This window comes from Acinonyx jubatus, chromosome C2, assembly GCF_027475565.1.
Source record: "Acinonyx jubatus isolate Ajub_Pintada_27869175 chromosome C2, VMU_Ajub_asm_v1.0, whole genome shotgun sequence".
Classification (NCBI taxonomy): domain Eukaryota; kingdom Metazoa; phylum Chordata; class Mammalia; order Carnivora; family Felidae; genus Acinonyx; species Acinonyx jubatus.
In genome coordinates, this window is record NC_069384.1 from 12,666,390 (window position 1) to 12,681,052 (window position 14,663).

Sequence of the window (14,663 nt, forward strand, 5' to 3'; positions counted from 1 at the left end):
CCCACATTATGCTCGTGAGTCCTTCATACCGTGTGTAGCACAGAAAGCTCTCAACAAAATGTTGCTTCCTGCAGTGACACCTGGGTCCAAGTGTTGCTAACGTCTTGCGATCCTAAATTGGGCATGTGATTAGTTTTTAAGCGTGACTGCCAGACTTCAGAGAAACTACAGTCTCACTTCTCCCGTTCAGCCTTTTGCTGTAAAGGGGAACCTGTTTTCTTAACCTTACTGCTTCCCTGCTTTGAGTCCTTGGCTGAGAAACAGGGTCAGCCAGGGCTGTTAGCAATGACAGTGACAGATGCTTTTTCCACAGTGAATTCTTGTCCTCCACAGAACTGGGCTGAGATCTTCACCTCCTAAATCACGTGTGCTGCCAAACAGGGAGGCCGGTGTGCAGCTCTCTGAGCCTCATCACCAGACCACAGGGACACAGGCCCCGTGGACTCCTCTCTCACCTGCCAGGCCGCCTCGGAGGGAAGTGGTGTAGAAGGAGGCGTCAGGAGGAGCCTGGCAGCTCCATAATACCACCACTGAAGCCCACAAAAGAGGGGCTGCTTTTTATTTTAATCCTTGAGAACCGTGCTGGTTGAGCCTGGTTGAATCTTTAATCTTCAGGTAGCATCTGAAGATCTGTTATCGCAAGGCCAAATTGCTGTTTGCAGGGCCCTGAAACAGAGAGTGGTGTTTATAACCGTTTTTTTAATAGCCTATTATACTTTCTGCACCCCCACGGCAGCTCTTTTCCTTAAACGTTACAAAGCCAGGACTTCTTGAAACAGCAGATGACGGCAGACGTGAAATTGACTTTTCCTCATGGACACGTGGAAAGTCCATTTGTCTTAGAGAATGTCGCTGATTACTAAAAATACCCTAGCCAGCTGAGTACTAGCTGTTTTTAGTGAGCGTGATATTAAATGTTTAGACTGTTCTCGGTCTCAAATATATTCCATTTACGTGTGTTGGTTATGGAGGTGTGTAGCTGTATCTTAACGCATCTCGTCTTTCCCGAAACAGTATGCTATCCCACAGTTGGATGTTTTTTTTTAAAGCTTTTTGAGTTTTCCCTCCTCATCAAAACTAGTCACTTGTTAGAAATGATAAAATTTAGTCTGTACACTCTTGGAGCCCAAGAGCCTTCCCGTTATTCTTTTTTCATCCTTTTACTTCTAATCTGCATGTTGGTATTAAAAGTGGTTTCCTGTTGACACATGGATTTGGGCTCTGCCTTTTTTGAAATCCAGTCAGACCATCTCTGCCTTTTAGTTGGAATGTGTACACCCTTTACATTTAGTGTGATTATTGGTCCGATTCTGTGTTGTTTTCTTTGTTGGCTTTTAGCTACAGTGCACGTGTGTGTGCGTGTGTGTGTGTGTGTGTGTTACCTTAGGGTGTGTAGTACTCCCCTTCAGTTTATTGCAGTTCACTTTCAAGTGGGATTATATACCACTCTGTGGATAGTAGAAGCACCATACAACAGTATTAATCCATCCCTGCCCCTCCTGGTTTTCCATGCTGTTCTTACCATACATTTTACTCCTGTGTGCTGTGACACCCACAGTATGTTGTTTTTGCTTCAGATCGTTGGTTACCTTTTAAAGAGATTTAAATGTCTTATATTTACCATTTTACAGTTGCCATTTCTGGTTCTCTTCATTCCTTTGTGTAGACTCAGATTCCTATCTCCTTGCTTCTGCCTGAATTACTTCCTTTAAGAGTTCTTGTAGTTTCAGGGGCGCCTGGGTGGCTCAGTTGGTTAAGCGTCCAACTTCAGCTCAGGTCATGATCTCGCAGTCTGTAAATTCAGGCCTCACATTGGGCTCTGTGTTGATACTGGAGACTGCTTCAGATTTTGTGTCTCCCTCTCTTTCTGCCCCTCCCCCCTCACAAAAAGTTAAAAAAAAAAGAGCTCTTGTAGTTGAGGGGTGCCTGGGTGACTCAGTCAATTGGGTGTCTGACTCTTAATCTTGGCTCAAGTCATGATCTCATGGTTTGTGAAATTAAATCCCTGATAGCACAGAGCCCGCTTGGGATTCTCTCTCCCTCTCTTTCTGCCCTTCCCCCTGCTTGTACTCTTTCTCTCTCTCACACAGTAAATAAAATTAATAAAAAAGAGGGGCACCTGGATGACTCAGTCAGTTGAGTGTCTGACTCTTTGATTTTCGGCTTAGGTCATGATCCCAACATTGTGGAATCAGGCTCTCTCTACAATGAGCCTGGGACCTGTTTAAGATTCTGTGTCTCCTGCCCCGATCGCGCAGTCTGTCTGTCTCTCTCTCTCTCTCAAAAAAGAATTCTGGTCATTCATGTCTGCTAATCAGTTCTTTCAGGTTTTTCATAGGAAAAAAACCTTAACTTCTAAAAGGTTTTCATGGGGTATAAAATTCTAGACTGACAGGTTTTTTTTCTTACCGAACTTGAAAGATGATGCCACCTGATTTTTGGATTGCATTGTTTCTAACAAGCAACCAACCGTCGTTCCTACTATTGTTTCTGTATATGTTGTGTGACTGCTTTGAAGATTTTCTTATTATTGGTTTCAAGCAGTTTAATTATGTGCTTTCGAGTGACTTTCTTTATGTTTCTTGTAGTTGGGGTGTTCAGTGAGCTTGGCTCTGTAGGCTTATAGTTCTTGTCAAATTTGGAAAAACTGTGGCCATTGTTTCTTCAAACTTATCAGGACTTCAACTACACATATATTAGCCCCCTTGAAAATGATCCCACAGCTCACTGATGTTCTGTTCCTGGTTTAAAATTTTTTTTCTCTGTGTGTTTCAATTTGGATCATTTCTGTTGCTGTCTTAGAGTTCATTAATCTCTTTTTCTGTAATGTCTAATCTGTTAATAATCTCCTTCAGTGCATTTTTCATCTCTGACATTTTAATTTTCATCTTTGGAACCTTGGTTTGGGTTTTTGTAGCTTCCATGTGTCTAGTTAACATTTTCAGTATTGTCTCTAGCTCCTTGTACACGTAGAATATAGTTATATTAGTTACACTAGAATTCTAGTTCTGTTACCTGTGTCCTATCTGAGTCATCTTCAAATGGTGGATTTTTCTAATGGGCTATATTCCTTCTTGTTTGAATGTCTGATAATTTTTTAGTGTAAAGCAGACACTATGAATTTTACCTTATTTGGTGCTGGATATTTTTTATTTTTTTAAGTTTATTGATTTATTTTGAGGATACGCACACACACATGCACGGAAGCTGGGGAGGCACAGAGAGAGAGAGGGAAAGAGGAATTCCAAGCGGGGCTCAAACTCATAAACTGAGATCTTGACCCGAGCTGAAATCAAGAATCAGATGCTTAACCAACTGAGCCGCTCAGGCGCCCTGCTGCTGGATATGTTCGTATTCCTGTGAATGTTCTTGAGCTTTGTTCTAGGACACATTTGAGCTGCTTAGACGTGATTTGATCCTTCCAGCCTTGCTTTGAATCTCTGTTAGGTAGGACCAAAGCAGCATTTTAGTCCAGGACAGACAGACTTCACCTCACCACTGAAGAAACACCCTGCTAAGCAGTGTGCCCTCTCCCAGTGAATGTGAGGGTTTCACCCTGGCTGGTGGGACAGGACCCATGTCCAGGCAGGTGTGAGCCTGGGGTTGTCTTTGGTCCTCAGCCTCGGTAGCTTCCTCGTACACTCTTGCCAGGGCGGGGCACTCGGCCAAAGAGCCTGGTGCTCTCTCCGTGGAACTCTCTTCTCTGGGACTCTCCCTTGTGACATCTGGCCACCTTGGCCTCCCAGGCCTCCTGCTCCATCTCGCACAACTCCGAGCTCTCCAGTCTCAGCCTAGAAGCCTCCAGGCTGCGAGCTGGGACTCTCGGAAGGTTCATCCTGTTCATTTTCACTCTTGGAGATTGCTCTCCTTTATCGCCTCATGTCCAGTGTCTTGAAAATCCTTGTTTTATTTGTTCAGTCTGGTTTTTTAGTTGCTTCAGGTGGACAGGGAATCTGGTTTCTGCCACTTTCGGCTGGAAGTGGAAATCCTGGTTCTCCCTTGAGGCGGCGTAAACATTGAGAAAGAGGAAGGGGACCATGCAGAAGCATCCACGCAGCCATTGGTTGCCCTTCGTGGGGCGGTGGGGGGAGGCAGTGCTGGTGGAAGTTACAAGGAGCTGTGCTACTTCTGAGGGACAAGGACACTTTATGTTTTAAAGTGAATTCAGCACCTTTGGGCAGCCACTCACTGGGGGACCATCGCGTGCCCATGAGTGTAGCTGTTTGGATTACAGTACAGAGGAGTAGCTGATTGGTAGTTTTTCTCTTTTGTTCATGCTCAACGTTTTTAAATTGCCAAAATTACCCTTTTAAAAGTCTCACTTCGGAAAAAGAAGAAAAAAAAACTTGGCTTTTTAAAAACATCATTAGTGGTGTATCTTTTATCAATAGATAGTATGTTCCAAGATTGCACATTTCACTTGGTTTCTGGGTATTCTTTTCACTTGGTTTGTATTTAGTGCCTCATTTAACCGCGTCACCGGTGCCTCAGCCTAAAGAACATCTGCATGGGTGATGATCGTGACCAAACCCTGCGTCATCATTTTTAAACATGGTGACCCATCTCTGTCCCAAGGTTTTTCTTCACAGGTTTTACCTGCTAACTTATGACAGTATTTATGTTGTAAAAGGGCCTGGGTCTTTGTTAAAGAGGGTTTAAAGCGTCCTGAATTTTGTTATTGGTAACCAAGCCCTTTAAGTTGTGGTCCTTGGGGTCCCCTTGTATACCTGACCTTCCCGCTTGGTCACATTTCCTGACGTGATTATGGGTTTTTACAAGGCCTCACATCTAACAGATGGATATCAGCTAGCAAACTCTTTAGACTCTAACTTTTGCTCAGTGTGGTGAGCCTCTCTTCTATGAGATTTTCGTGGTTTGCTTAAAGAAAGGACTAGGGTTGCAGAATGCATATGTTAATCCTTCATAGAATTGTTGGGCCAGGTCAGACTGGTTTGCACTGGCTGAATTTCCCAGCTTCCCTGCCTTTGGTATTTTCCTTAGCAGTGTTTGTAGCTAGGAACTCAGATGCTGCAGACTGAACAAGGTAGAAACGGGGAGCTGGTTTTCTCTGCTGGCTCCACAATCGTGTCCCCCAGGTCACCAGCATGCTCGGATCTCATGTCTCGGGTCTGAATGGCACCTCCGTTCTTCTCTGGCTCGTTGAATGTTGTGAGAAGTAATGAAATAGTCCTGATTGGGATTTATAAGCATTTTAGAAGTTGAAAGTATAGCTTCTTGTCATAAAAGGGAAGACAGGCTTTTGTCCAACTTCAGCAGAAGCTAAGGGGGGCTGGAGAGACCTGTATTTCTTGTATCTAGCTAGCACTTGTTGCTGATGTCGGCAAAATGCAAAAGGAAATTTAATTGTCCGTGTTGCACAAGCATTGTGATCGTGTGTGTGTGTGTGTGTGTGTGTGTGTGTATTTAATGCTCTATTTTATTTCCTATAGAATTTGTGGTAGATTGTCGAAAATTTTTGGACTCCAATTCTCTGGGCCTAACCGTCGCGGCCCTCAGCAGCTATGACCCCCAGATGCGAGCTGCGGCCTATTACGTCCTGGCGGCCTACTACTCGCAGCTGGAGGGGGCACGGTTCCGAGAGCAGCCCCAGGTGAGTGCGCTTCAGGGAGCCAGTTCGCCGCCACATCCGGTAGAAGGCCTTCTGTGTAACACAGAAGCGTGTTGTCTGATAAGGAACCGAGGTCCGTTCCCCTTCAGGGAGTGATGATGCTGGGGGTTGCCTCTGGTTCTCAACTCCGGGGAGATTGAGAAAGCTCTCCCCTTTCAACAGTCTTCTTGTGCGGAGGTGGGCAGAGCAGTTTGGTTTCTTTGGCCTGGGCTGTGGCTGAGGCAGCTGTTACCCAGGACGCACTGAGGCTCAAAAGCATGTGCCCCAAGGTGGCGGGGAACAGGAACAGACTGGGTTGTTGGGGTGTGAAGCCAGGGTTCTCTCTGCCCGTGTGCACCTGCCTGGCTCCTCAAGGGACAGCAGAAGCACTCTTAAGATGGCAGTGAGCAGGGACGTTGCCTTTATGTGCATCCTGGGATGTGAGGAGCAGGCCACCCGGCAAAGCTGTGGTTTAAGCTGCATGAGTCGAGGCTGATCACAGCTGTTCTGAAAATTCTTTTTTTTTTTTCCCCCTTCTTTCCTGGTTTTAAGCTACTTTACCTGTTGGATGTAGTCCGGAATGGGATCCGAACTCAGAACATGAGACTCACCTTTACCTTGACTCTCTTCATTGCCAAAGCAGCCCTGCAGATTTTGAAACCAGGTACTGCTGGTAGGACTAGGTTGGGGTGAGGTTGAAATGTCGAGACTGAGCACGTCCACTTGTCGGCGTCAGTCCTGCAGGCGTGGTCCGTCACACGTGTGAGAAGGGACGTGTCTGGGTCATCCAGTGGCACAGTCATATTCAAATGGGGAAGCAGCCCCCCACCCGAGGCCCCCATGGTCACATAGCTTGTCCGAGGCCCCACAATTCATCTGTAGTCAATTCAGCTGTTAGAATTCAGATCTAGTGTTCGTTTACTCCTGTATATTTTTTCTTCTCCTTAGAAATTACTGGAGGAAAGCAAGTAATTGGTCATTTGTAGACTCTAAAGAAAAAGACTGTTCCGAGAAAATATCATAGCAGAGGCCATGGTGGTTGGTCTTGGCCTTCTGTCCAGTGCACCCTCTCAGACCTCATGTCAGGGTCAGGGGCATAAGCAGCAGTGGGCACGGGGTGGCTCCGAGGACCCAGGCGTCTGGACAGGTTGGAGGTGGCGATCGAGGGGGAGGAAGCATCTGTCCCCATCGGCCTCGTTGCGTTCCAGAGCCAAGTGCCCCGGGGGTGTCTGAGCCTCCTGTGCTGTGACAGTGACCTTCAGTTGGAGGCCGACGGGGCTGGGTGTCAGCCATCTGTGTAACCAGGTTCCACTCTGCGGACCAGCTGGTTGGAGCTTGCGCAGTGGGCCGCTGGTTGGGGAGGGGCAGCTCGCGGTCTCGGAACCGTGAGCAAAAGTCTGCACGCAGCACAGAACTAAGGTGCCTTATTGCAGCCTGATTCTCGAGAGCTGCTAACCTGGATAAGGATGCAAAAGCTCCCCGGGGGGAAGGGATTGATGTCTGCCCCCCCCAGATCCCGTTCCCCAACTCCAGCAGAGCATGAGGGTCCCGCTGGTGCCTGCTGGAAGCCACTGTCTGCCTTTGTCCTCAGAGGAACACATGTACCTGAAGATCAGCAAGTTCCTGCTGTCACACGAGTACTTGAATATGAACAAGGTTCCAGGCTTCTACCAGTTCTTCTTCAGCTCAGACTTTGAGGTAATGCTTCTCAAGTCCCCGGGGGCCCCCAGAAGACTCCTCTTTTGGACTTGCAGCCACTGCTGTCCTTCCTCGCCTTGCTCGGCACGGTTGGTGACATGGCTGCGCGAGCTGTGTTGGAGCAGGAAGATCACGTGGTCGTGCTCGTAGAAATGCTTTTCACTCCACACGTTAAGTTTTAGGTGGCTTCTCACACCTTAAAAAACTTCTGAGGCCTAAGCTGTGTGGCGTTCTCGTATTTTCTTGGCCAGGTTAAGCATTAAATGTGCTTTTGTAGGACACCTGCTCGAGTGGACACAGTGCAGTTTGTGAACTTGACCCGCTCCTTTCCTTCTGATCTGAAGGAACCGAATCGGGTGTTGAGGGATTCTGATCACATAATCAGAAATAGACAGACGGTTTGCTGCCATGGCTGCTTCCGTTGCCACCACTTGAAAATTGTGGGGTCGAAAGAGCCGTCTTTCACTCGCGTAACAGTAGTTTCCCGTTTCTCCTGGGTCACAGCAAAAGACGGAACAGGAATGGGTGTTCGGGATCCTGCGGCAGGGGATGCGGGACAAACACTGCTATGAGCTCTACGCCCGGCGAGGGGTCTTCCACACCATCCTGGCCTTCTTCAGCAGCCCCCTGTGTGACGACGAGGCACAGGTAGGCGGGCACCGCGGTCTGTTTGAGAATGAAAGGTCCGTGCTTTTGCTCACGCTTTTATTTGGAAGTCAGACCCGTGTGAATTCTAATCCCAGCCTGGATGTGACCAGCCGACTCATGTGACATTAAGCTGACTTCCCACGAGGGAAAAAGGCTGGCACTCGCTGCTGCTGTTCCCTGTTGAAATGCCGTTCCTTGTGGCTCCTCTCCCGTGCCCTCGCCTGGTGGTGAGGTCTGTGCAGAGGGCAGAGCCAAAACAGTGATCATGAACCTTTGGAGCTGGCTACGAAGCCTAGCAACAAATTACCCCCATAAATGACTGACGTGCTTTTGCGGAGACCTTCTTGAGCCACCAGTATTTCACTAAATGCACAGAAATTGTAGGTTCTCGAAACTCAGCTAGGAAACAAGAGTCGGGAGTTGAAGCCGACAGTCTTGCAACCAGGGAGGGAATCCCTTCAACCGAGAGCTTGTGTGTATGTGTGTGTGTGTGTCCGTCCCCTCAATGCCCTGGGTGGCTGGAGGGAGTAAGTAGGTAGAGTTTTCAGTATCTGGATTAACTTCCAGCCCCGTCAGCTTTTGTGTCTGACCGGATATAAAACCTGTATAAATAGGAGCAAGTCAGAAGCAAGAAACATGCTGGAAGAAACTGGAGTCTGGGTATGATAGTTATTTCTCCTGATGAGGGAGAATGAGAAGATACCCACTTCACAGCTCCAGGGGCGGCCGCATTCTTATGTCCTCCCTTCCAGATGCTAAAACTGAAGGGACAAAATGGGCCGCCAGCTGTTTGGACTAGAAATGGGTCCACATCCCCTGCCAGGCTCACACTGGGCCATGTGCTTTCCGAGCCGTGTCTTTGTGCCTGTGGGTTGGTTCCTTACGATGGGTTAGCAGGGGCGGTCAGCCCCAGTGCCTGGCACTTGCTGTGGATGTCTGTGTCCTCTGGCCGGCCACGGCCACCACTCCTACGCAGCAGAGCCAGCCTCTTGTGCGGCCAGCACCCGGAAATGGATACGACATACCGTTACGTTAAGTTGTTCCTTTCATCAAGTAAGTTCGGTTTCCCTACTGAGAAATAACTCTTCATTTTCGGTTTTCAGATTTGGATTCTGGAAATTCTACAGAACGCTGCCCGGGATGCCCAGTCTGCCTACGAGATCCTACGGGACTATAGCCTTTTAACGTGGGTTTTACACATCCTTGAGAGCAAGTAATCATGTGTGAGCGGCATGTCGAGTGGGGAGAGGGTAGGGTGGAGACCGTGGCGTTTACTGCTGGCTTTAGTGGTGACTGGAAACGTGCCGAACAGTCCGTCCCGTCTAGTGGTTGCCCACTAGGAAGGAGAATCGGGGCCCCACCCTGGGTTGCAGCATTTGGAGGGCAGGCTCCCCGTTTTCACGTGGATGCTGTGACTTTGGGGGCTGCGGTGGGGGTGAGCAGAAGGAATCGCTGCGAGAAGGGATAGCCTGCCACCCACCACCAGGCGCTGCCACTGCGGGCATAAGTGTGTCCCGAGGTGCCCCCCACCCCTGCTCCAGCCGAGGTCGCTGAGAGGAGAGGACGTGGCAGTGAGCATTCCGTATTTGGTTTCAGGTTTCTGGAGACGCAGCTCCTGTCCAACATAATCTCCTTGCTGCACACACTGTGGGTGACCAACCTGGGGGACAAGGGAGTGGAGTCTGAGGGCCCGCCTCCTCCCAAGTCAGGGTCCCAGGAGCCCCCGAAGCTGCTCGCCCTGCATCTGGTCAGCGAGTTCCTGTATGTTCTCATTGTGCTCACAAAGCACCTGAGGTAAGCCCCTGCCCGCCAGGCGTGACCGTGTCACCTGTGGACATCACCGCTCAGCGGTCCCCTTGGTCACAGCTTCACAGGGCTGAGCCACACGGCTGCTGTCAGTTGTGGGTGACGTCAGGAAACCTCTTAGCTGTTTCTGCTTTTCTACTTCAACTTTATGAGGCTCCTTTCAAGACGCCGAGAACTTAACACTCTAAACACCTAAAACCTGTCATACCAGATGGCTTTTAGCAGACAAACAACTCCCTTGATATTTTGATTCAAGCACTCGTGTATTTTGTAGAAAGAACATATTTTCCATCACCTTAAGAAAGTGTGTTCCCAGACTTGCTTCTGCCTTCGTTAGCCTGCACAGATTCACTTATCCCAGAATCTTCTTGAAAATTTCAGTATTTTCATATGACCTCTTAGAAGAATCCTCCTGATTTCCTCAGAGAGCTACACTCTCCTCAGATCCCACCGTCTTAGAGAAAATAGAGTCTGTGCACTCAGAGTTCTGACTTAGGAACAGAGGTGTGCTAATTGGAACCAGAAGATTGATCACAAATGGATTATAATCTCAGAGTGAAAACTTTCTTGATAGAGGACAGGGCATTTGGTTTTAGGTTGTTTTGAATTAAGTTAAGTCAGTGCCGACAGACCTGTTTCTTATTTCGGGGTCGTTGAGAACCGATGGCAATTTGAAATAATTCTAAAATCGTGTGGAGCAGGTGCTATCGTATTTTAAATTCCCTGGGGTTTAGAACGTATTTCTTACCGGTGCCCATCGTCGGGTTGGACCACGGATGGGGCTGAGTCTGAGAGGCCGTGAGGCACAGGGAGCCCACTGTCCCACAGTGTTGTGTTAGGTGGCTGGTGCCCAGACGCTCACACTCTCTCCACCTCACTCTCCCTGGTCAGCCATGGTTTCCCAGAGATTTCTGTTCCTCCAGCATGGAGGTCGGACTCCAGTCTCCACTGTGCCTCCCCTGCCGTGGCTTGCTCTGTCCTGTTCGTTGTGCTGGTTCCATGCTCCCTGTGTGTTGTAAAGGCACACTCCGGCGGTGGGTGGGCCATTTGACCCTCTGGGCGTTGCCCAGCCACCCCCGTCCTGGGCTATGGGACGGGGAGGCAGCTTGGGCTCAGTCTGCGACGTTGGCTCCCGACAGGCCGACCTTGGCCCCCGCCCAGCTGACCGGCTTCTTTGGGGCGCTCGAGTCCGTGCTGAGGTACCGGGCCACCGTCGTGCAGGCCTTCAAGGACATGAACCGCTTCACAGTGAACGAGACAGTGCTGTCCACCAAGGATGTCCTCGTCCTCCTGCACAAGTGGAGCCTCATCGAGAGAGATGCCAAGCTCCAGGACGACCTGAGAGCAGCCATTGAGCAATACCAAGTCAAGGAGCTGCTGAGTGAGTGTCGGGACCCGACTGTCTGGTGTTCCCCAGACTGTGCCCAGCTCCCCACGGAGCACCCAGCGGTTTGCTTCTCTGAGCAGCATTTCCGAAGCTGTCGGGGCTTAGGAACAGGGCACACCCGTCCTCGTAGCCCTGCAGAGGTTGCTGGGGAGGCCTGGCTTTGAGCTCTGGCTCTGCCACGGCCGGTGCTCACCATGAGGGGGAGGGGCGGTGGTGAGGATGAAGCGGGTTCATCGTGACGGCAGCGGGGACCGTCACAGGCCCACGTGGAGCACTCGCCGCGCTCCAGGCGTAGGAACGTGTCCTGTTGGGGCCGAGCCCTCGGGGCCTGTAGGCCGCCCTTGCGGCACCCGCCCGCTACCTGGAGCTGCATGGGGACGGGGGGCGTCGGTCTCACTGCCTTCCTCTCCGTGTACAACAGAAATGTGCAAGGATAAGAACAAGCCCGCCGTGCCAGCCCGAGCTAAAGGCCCGCGGGGCCGAAAGAGGAGGCCTGGGGAGGAGGAGGAGACGGCCGACCCTGAGCCGCAGGCGTCCACCTTGGAGACGTGCAAGGGCCTCTTGAGGTCCATACTGACCCACTGGGGGCCCGCGTTCCCCGGCCCTGACTGTGCTCGGGGCCCCGTGGACGGGGCTGCCCCTGAGAGCGAGGCCCCGGGCCTCGCGTGTGCCACCGCCTCCCTGGCGGCCGGCTGGGTGCTGCGGTCGGTGGCCGAGCACCCGCCCAGCAGGGCAGAGGCTTTGGGACTCCTTGGCTGGCTGAAGAGCCACATCTTGCCACAGCCGGTGGTCGTGGCAGAGCTTCTCGGGGACCGTGCTGTGAGGAGTAGCATCTTCAGGCTGTACAGCCAGTCCTGCAGCGCCGAGCAGCTGGCGGGCCCCGCGCAGAGCGTGGCCTGCCTCTTCAACACGGTCATGCTGCAGCTGGCGGCCCAGGGCCCGGCGGGGGGCGCCTTCCACCCGGCGGTCGAGACCCTCTGCCTCTCGTCTCTGAAGGAGAAGGACGAAGCCACCCGAGGTGAGGCTGGTTCGCTCGTCAGAGGCTGAAGGAATGCACCAACGGGTGCGGGGTCCGGAGCAACTCCCGGTCCTTAGAGCCTGTCAGGGACCCTTGATGAAGTATGGATGGGGCCCAACCCAAACCCAGTTTGCCATGGGGCCGTGAGCGGGCAGGGAGGAAGCCTCTGCTCTCTGGTCAAGTGCCAGTGACGATTGTGTTTGCAGTGGAGAAGCGAGTGCCCCTCAGAACCGCTGCACAGCAGCGGCTTTGCTACATTTCAGCCATTACTCAAGTGAAGGTTACGCTTCACAGCAGTGCGGATGGATGGGTGGGTACAGATGCGTGTGTGTGTGTGTGTGTGTGGATTTGCATATATGTGCACAAGCACGAAAATATGCACACAGTTTATGTGCTTGGCACTTAGCAGGTGCTTAGTGAGGGATTAAGTGCAGGAATGAATGAATGAACCAGCAGCAAAGGCTTAAAAGGCTGTAAGGAGAACAGAGGGAGGCTGACCATGTGCACGTGGCCTCCTCCATCTGAGAGGGTTGTTCCTTTCACAGAGGGATGTAAAGGGACCAGGAAAGAGAGGCAGGTGAACTCACCCTGGGAGTGACCTCTTCTCTCATCTGGATGCTGTCAGGGAGTTGAGTCTGTGCCTGGGAAACCCTGTCCTCTGGCCCATGCTATTGACGAAATGGTGTGAAGGGATCCTTGGAACCTCTTCTCAAACCACGGTTCTGGTTCTCAGCATGGGTGGTCAGGACCAAGAAGAAACTTGGCTTATAGTAACTTTTTTTCACGTTCCACACACATTGATCAAATAGAAAGATGAATTTTTTTAAAAGAAAAAAGATTAACCCCAAATTTAAGCAAAATTAATTTGTTTTGAACACCTGCTCACCTCCTGTTGCCAGAGGCATGTGGCACTGTTTACTTGGGTACCGAGCAAAGCTCCCATGTCCCCAGGCGTGTGGGTGGGGTGACTTGTTTTCCAGAGGAGTAGCTTTGTGTCCTGATGGCCTTGTTGCCCTCTTCCTCAGCCACCGCAGTGTTCCTGGTATCTCTGTACATTAAGGACGTCTGGCTGGGGGCTCAGCGGCCAGACACCCTCCTAACCCACATCCAGATGATCCGTGACGCCACAGAGGACGCGCCAAAGGGTGACGAGGAGGCTGTCGTCATGCTCTGCAAGGACATCGCCGCCTTGGTCCCCAACGCTTGATGCCCTGCCCTCCGGTGCCTTCTGGCACCAGGTTCTAGAAGGTTAGTTGAGTCGAGGGTTTCCGTGGAAAGCACGTATAATGACAAGTTCCGTCAACGTTAACTCCGTTTCCTGACAGGCGAAGTTGGCTTTGTTTAACTCAACGATGAATGATAAGCTCCGGGGACTGCGCGCACAAAGCGGTCAAAGCCGAAGCAGGCCTGGGTGCTTCCGGCCCACAGGCCCATTCAGTGTTCACATGGGGAGGACCCTTCCTCTTGGCTTCAGTGCTCTTCAAAGAAAATACCTCAAGTTGAGGTAACGCTTCTGAGCACTGAAGGGATTTGTGGATATTAAAGCTAAAGGGTCCAAGAATAGAAGGCGTCAGATAAAGGAGCATGAGAAGAGGTGCTTCAGCTTTTCTTTCCGGTGAAGTCTTACACAGATGTGTACAACTTCTTGAGTGTTAATTATTTTAGTAAATAAAAGGGTATTATGCTAAATCCTTACAGTATAAAAGCGATTTGATCTCTGTCTTGGGAAGAAAGCCTGTATTTTTTTTTTTTTAACTGTTTCAAAGGGAGGATTTGGGATTCTATAACTTGTTAATAAATGTCTATTTTTGTTACGCTTTTGTGTTTTGCTTATGGATGGTAATAGGCCGTTTCATTTCACAGCAGCCTGCGTCGTAGAGGGTCAGCACCTGACTCTTAACCTTCCTCTAGCAATTGGCACAGCGGCTGGCAAACCCAGTGGGGTTGTGGAGCCTGGGCGCTTGGAGCTCGGCGTGTGCCCGTGTCCCTCCCGCACGCCGTGGCCCCCGGTTATTCTTGACGACCTCACGTTTTAACCAAGATACGAGTGACACCTGTCTGCCTCCAGTCCCTTTACCACGTATGGGCTCATTGTCTAGAAAGCAGGGGGTGGACCCTCCCCTCTGCCCATCCCCCCGCCCCCTGACACAACACTCACAACAGCGTTTTCTGAGAACATTCCCATGTCAGAATCCTGCTTTTAGGTTCCAGTTAGAAGAGCCCCGTGTTCTTTCTCGCCCCTTTTCTGCGTCTCTGGAGCTCGTGAGCCTCCTCTCCCTCGTCTCCCTTTCTAGCCCACCACCCCCGAGTAAGGCGAGGCCGAGTCTGCCGTCAACTTGGGGAATTAACCGTCAGCCCGCCTCGGCGGCGGCAGTGGGCTGTATGGGCTTTGTACTTGGGCGCCGTCTCCCTGCCAGGGCCAGGCTGTCGGGCGCTGGAGGACTGAGTCGTCAGAGGGCTCACACCAGAGGTCCCATAAAGTCACCCAGATGGGACCC

At 50.9% G+C, this 14,663-nt stretch overlaps 1 protein-coding gene across 4 annotated transcripts in view; it reads left to right on the forward strand.

Moving 5' to 3' along the window:
- URB1 (URB1 ribosome biogenesis homolog) overlaps positions 1–14,663 on the forward strand; it is an 80,804-nt gene that overhangs the window by 58,120 nt on the left and 8,021 nt on the right. For 2 of the 4 annotated variants that reach the window (XR_003414778.2, XM_027041720.2), the window contains exons 31-39: positions 5,451–5,611; positions 6,161–6,272; positions 7,200–7,306; positions 7,811–7,954; positions 9,058–9,167; positions 9,551–9,748; positions 10,900–11,141; positions 11,569–12,165; positions 13,191–13,413. Coding sequence is in view for 3 of the 4 variants with exons in the window: in XM_027041720.2 (XP_026897521.2) it covers positions 5,451–5,611; positions 6,161–6,272; positions 7,200–7,306; positions 7,811–7,954; positions 9,058–9,167; positions 9,551–9,748; positions 10,900–11,141; positions 11,569–12,165; positions 13,191–13,372 (1,853 nt within the window). In the remaining variant the exon portion in view is untranslated. Of the gene's footprint in view, positions 1–5,450; positions 5,612–6,160; positions 6,273–7,199; positions 7,307–7,810; positions 7,955–9,057; positions 9,168–9,550; positions 9,749–10,899; positions 11,142–11,568; positions 12,166–13,190; positions 13,980–14,663 lie in introns of those variants that run through there. The other 2 variants (XM_053220636.1, XM_027041718.2) reach the window with 2 other exon arrangements.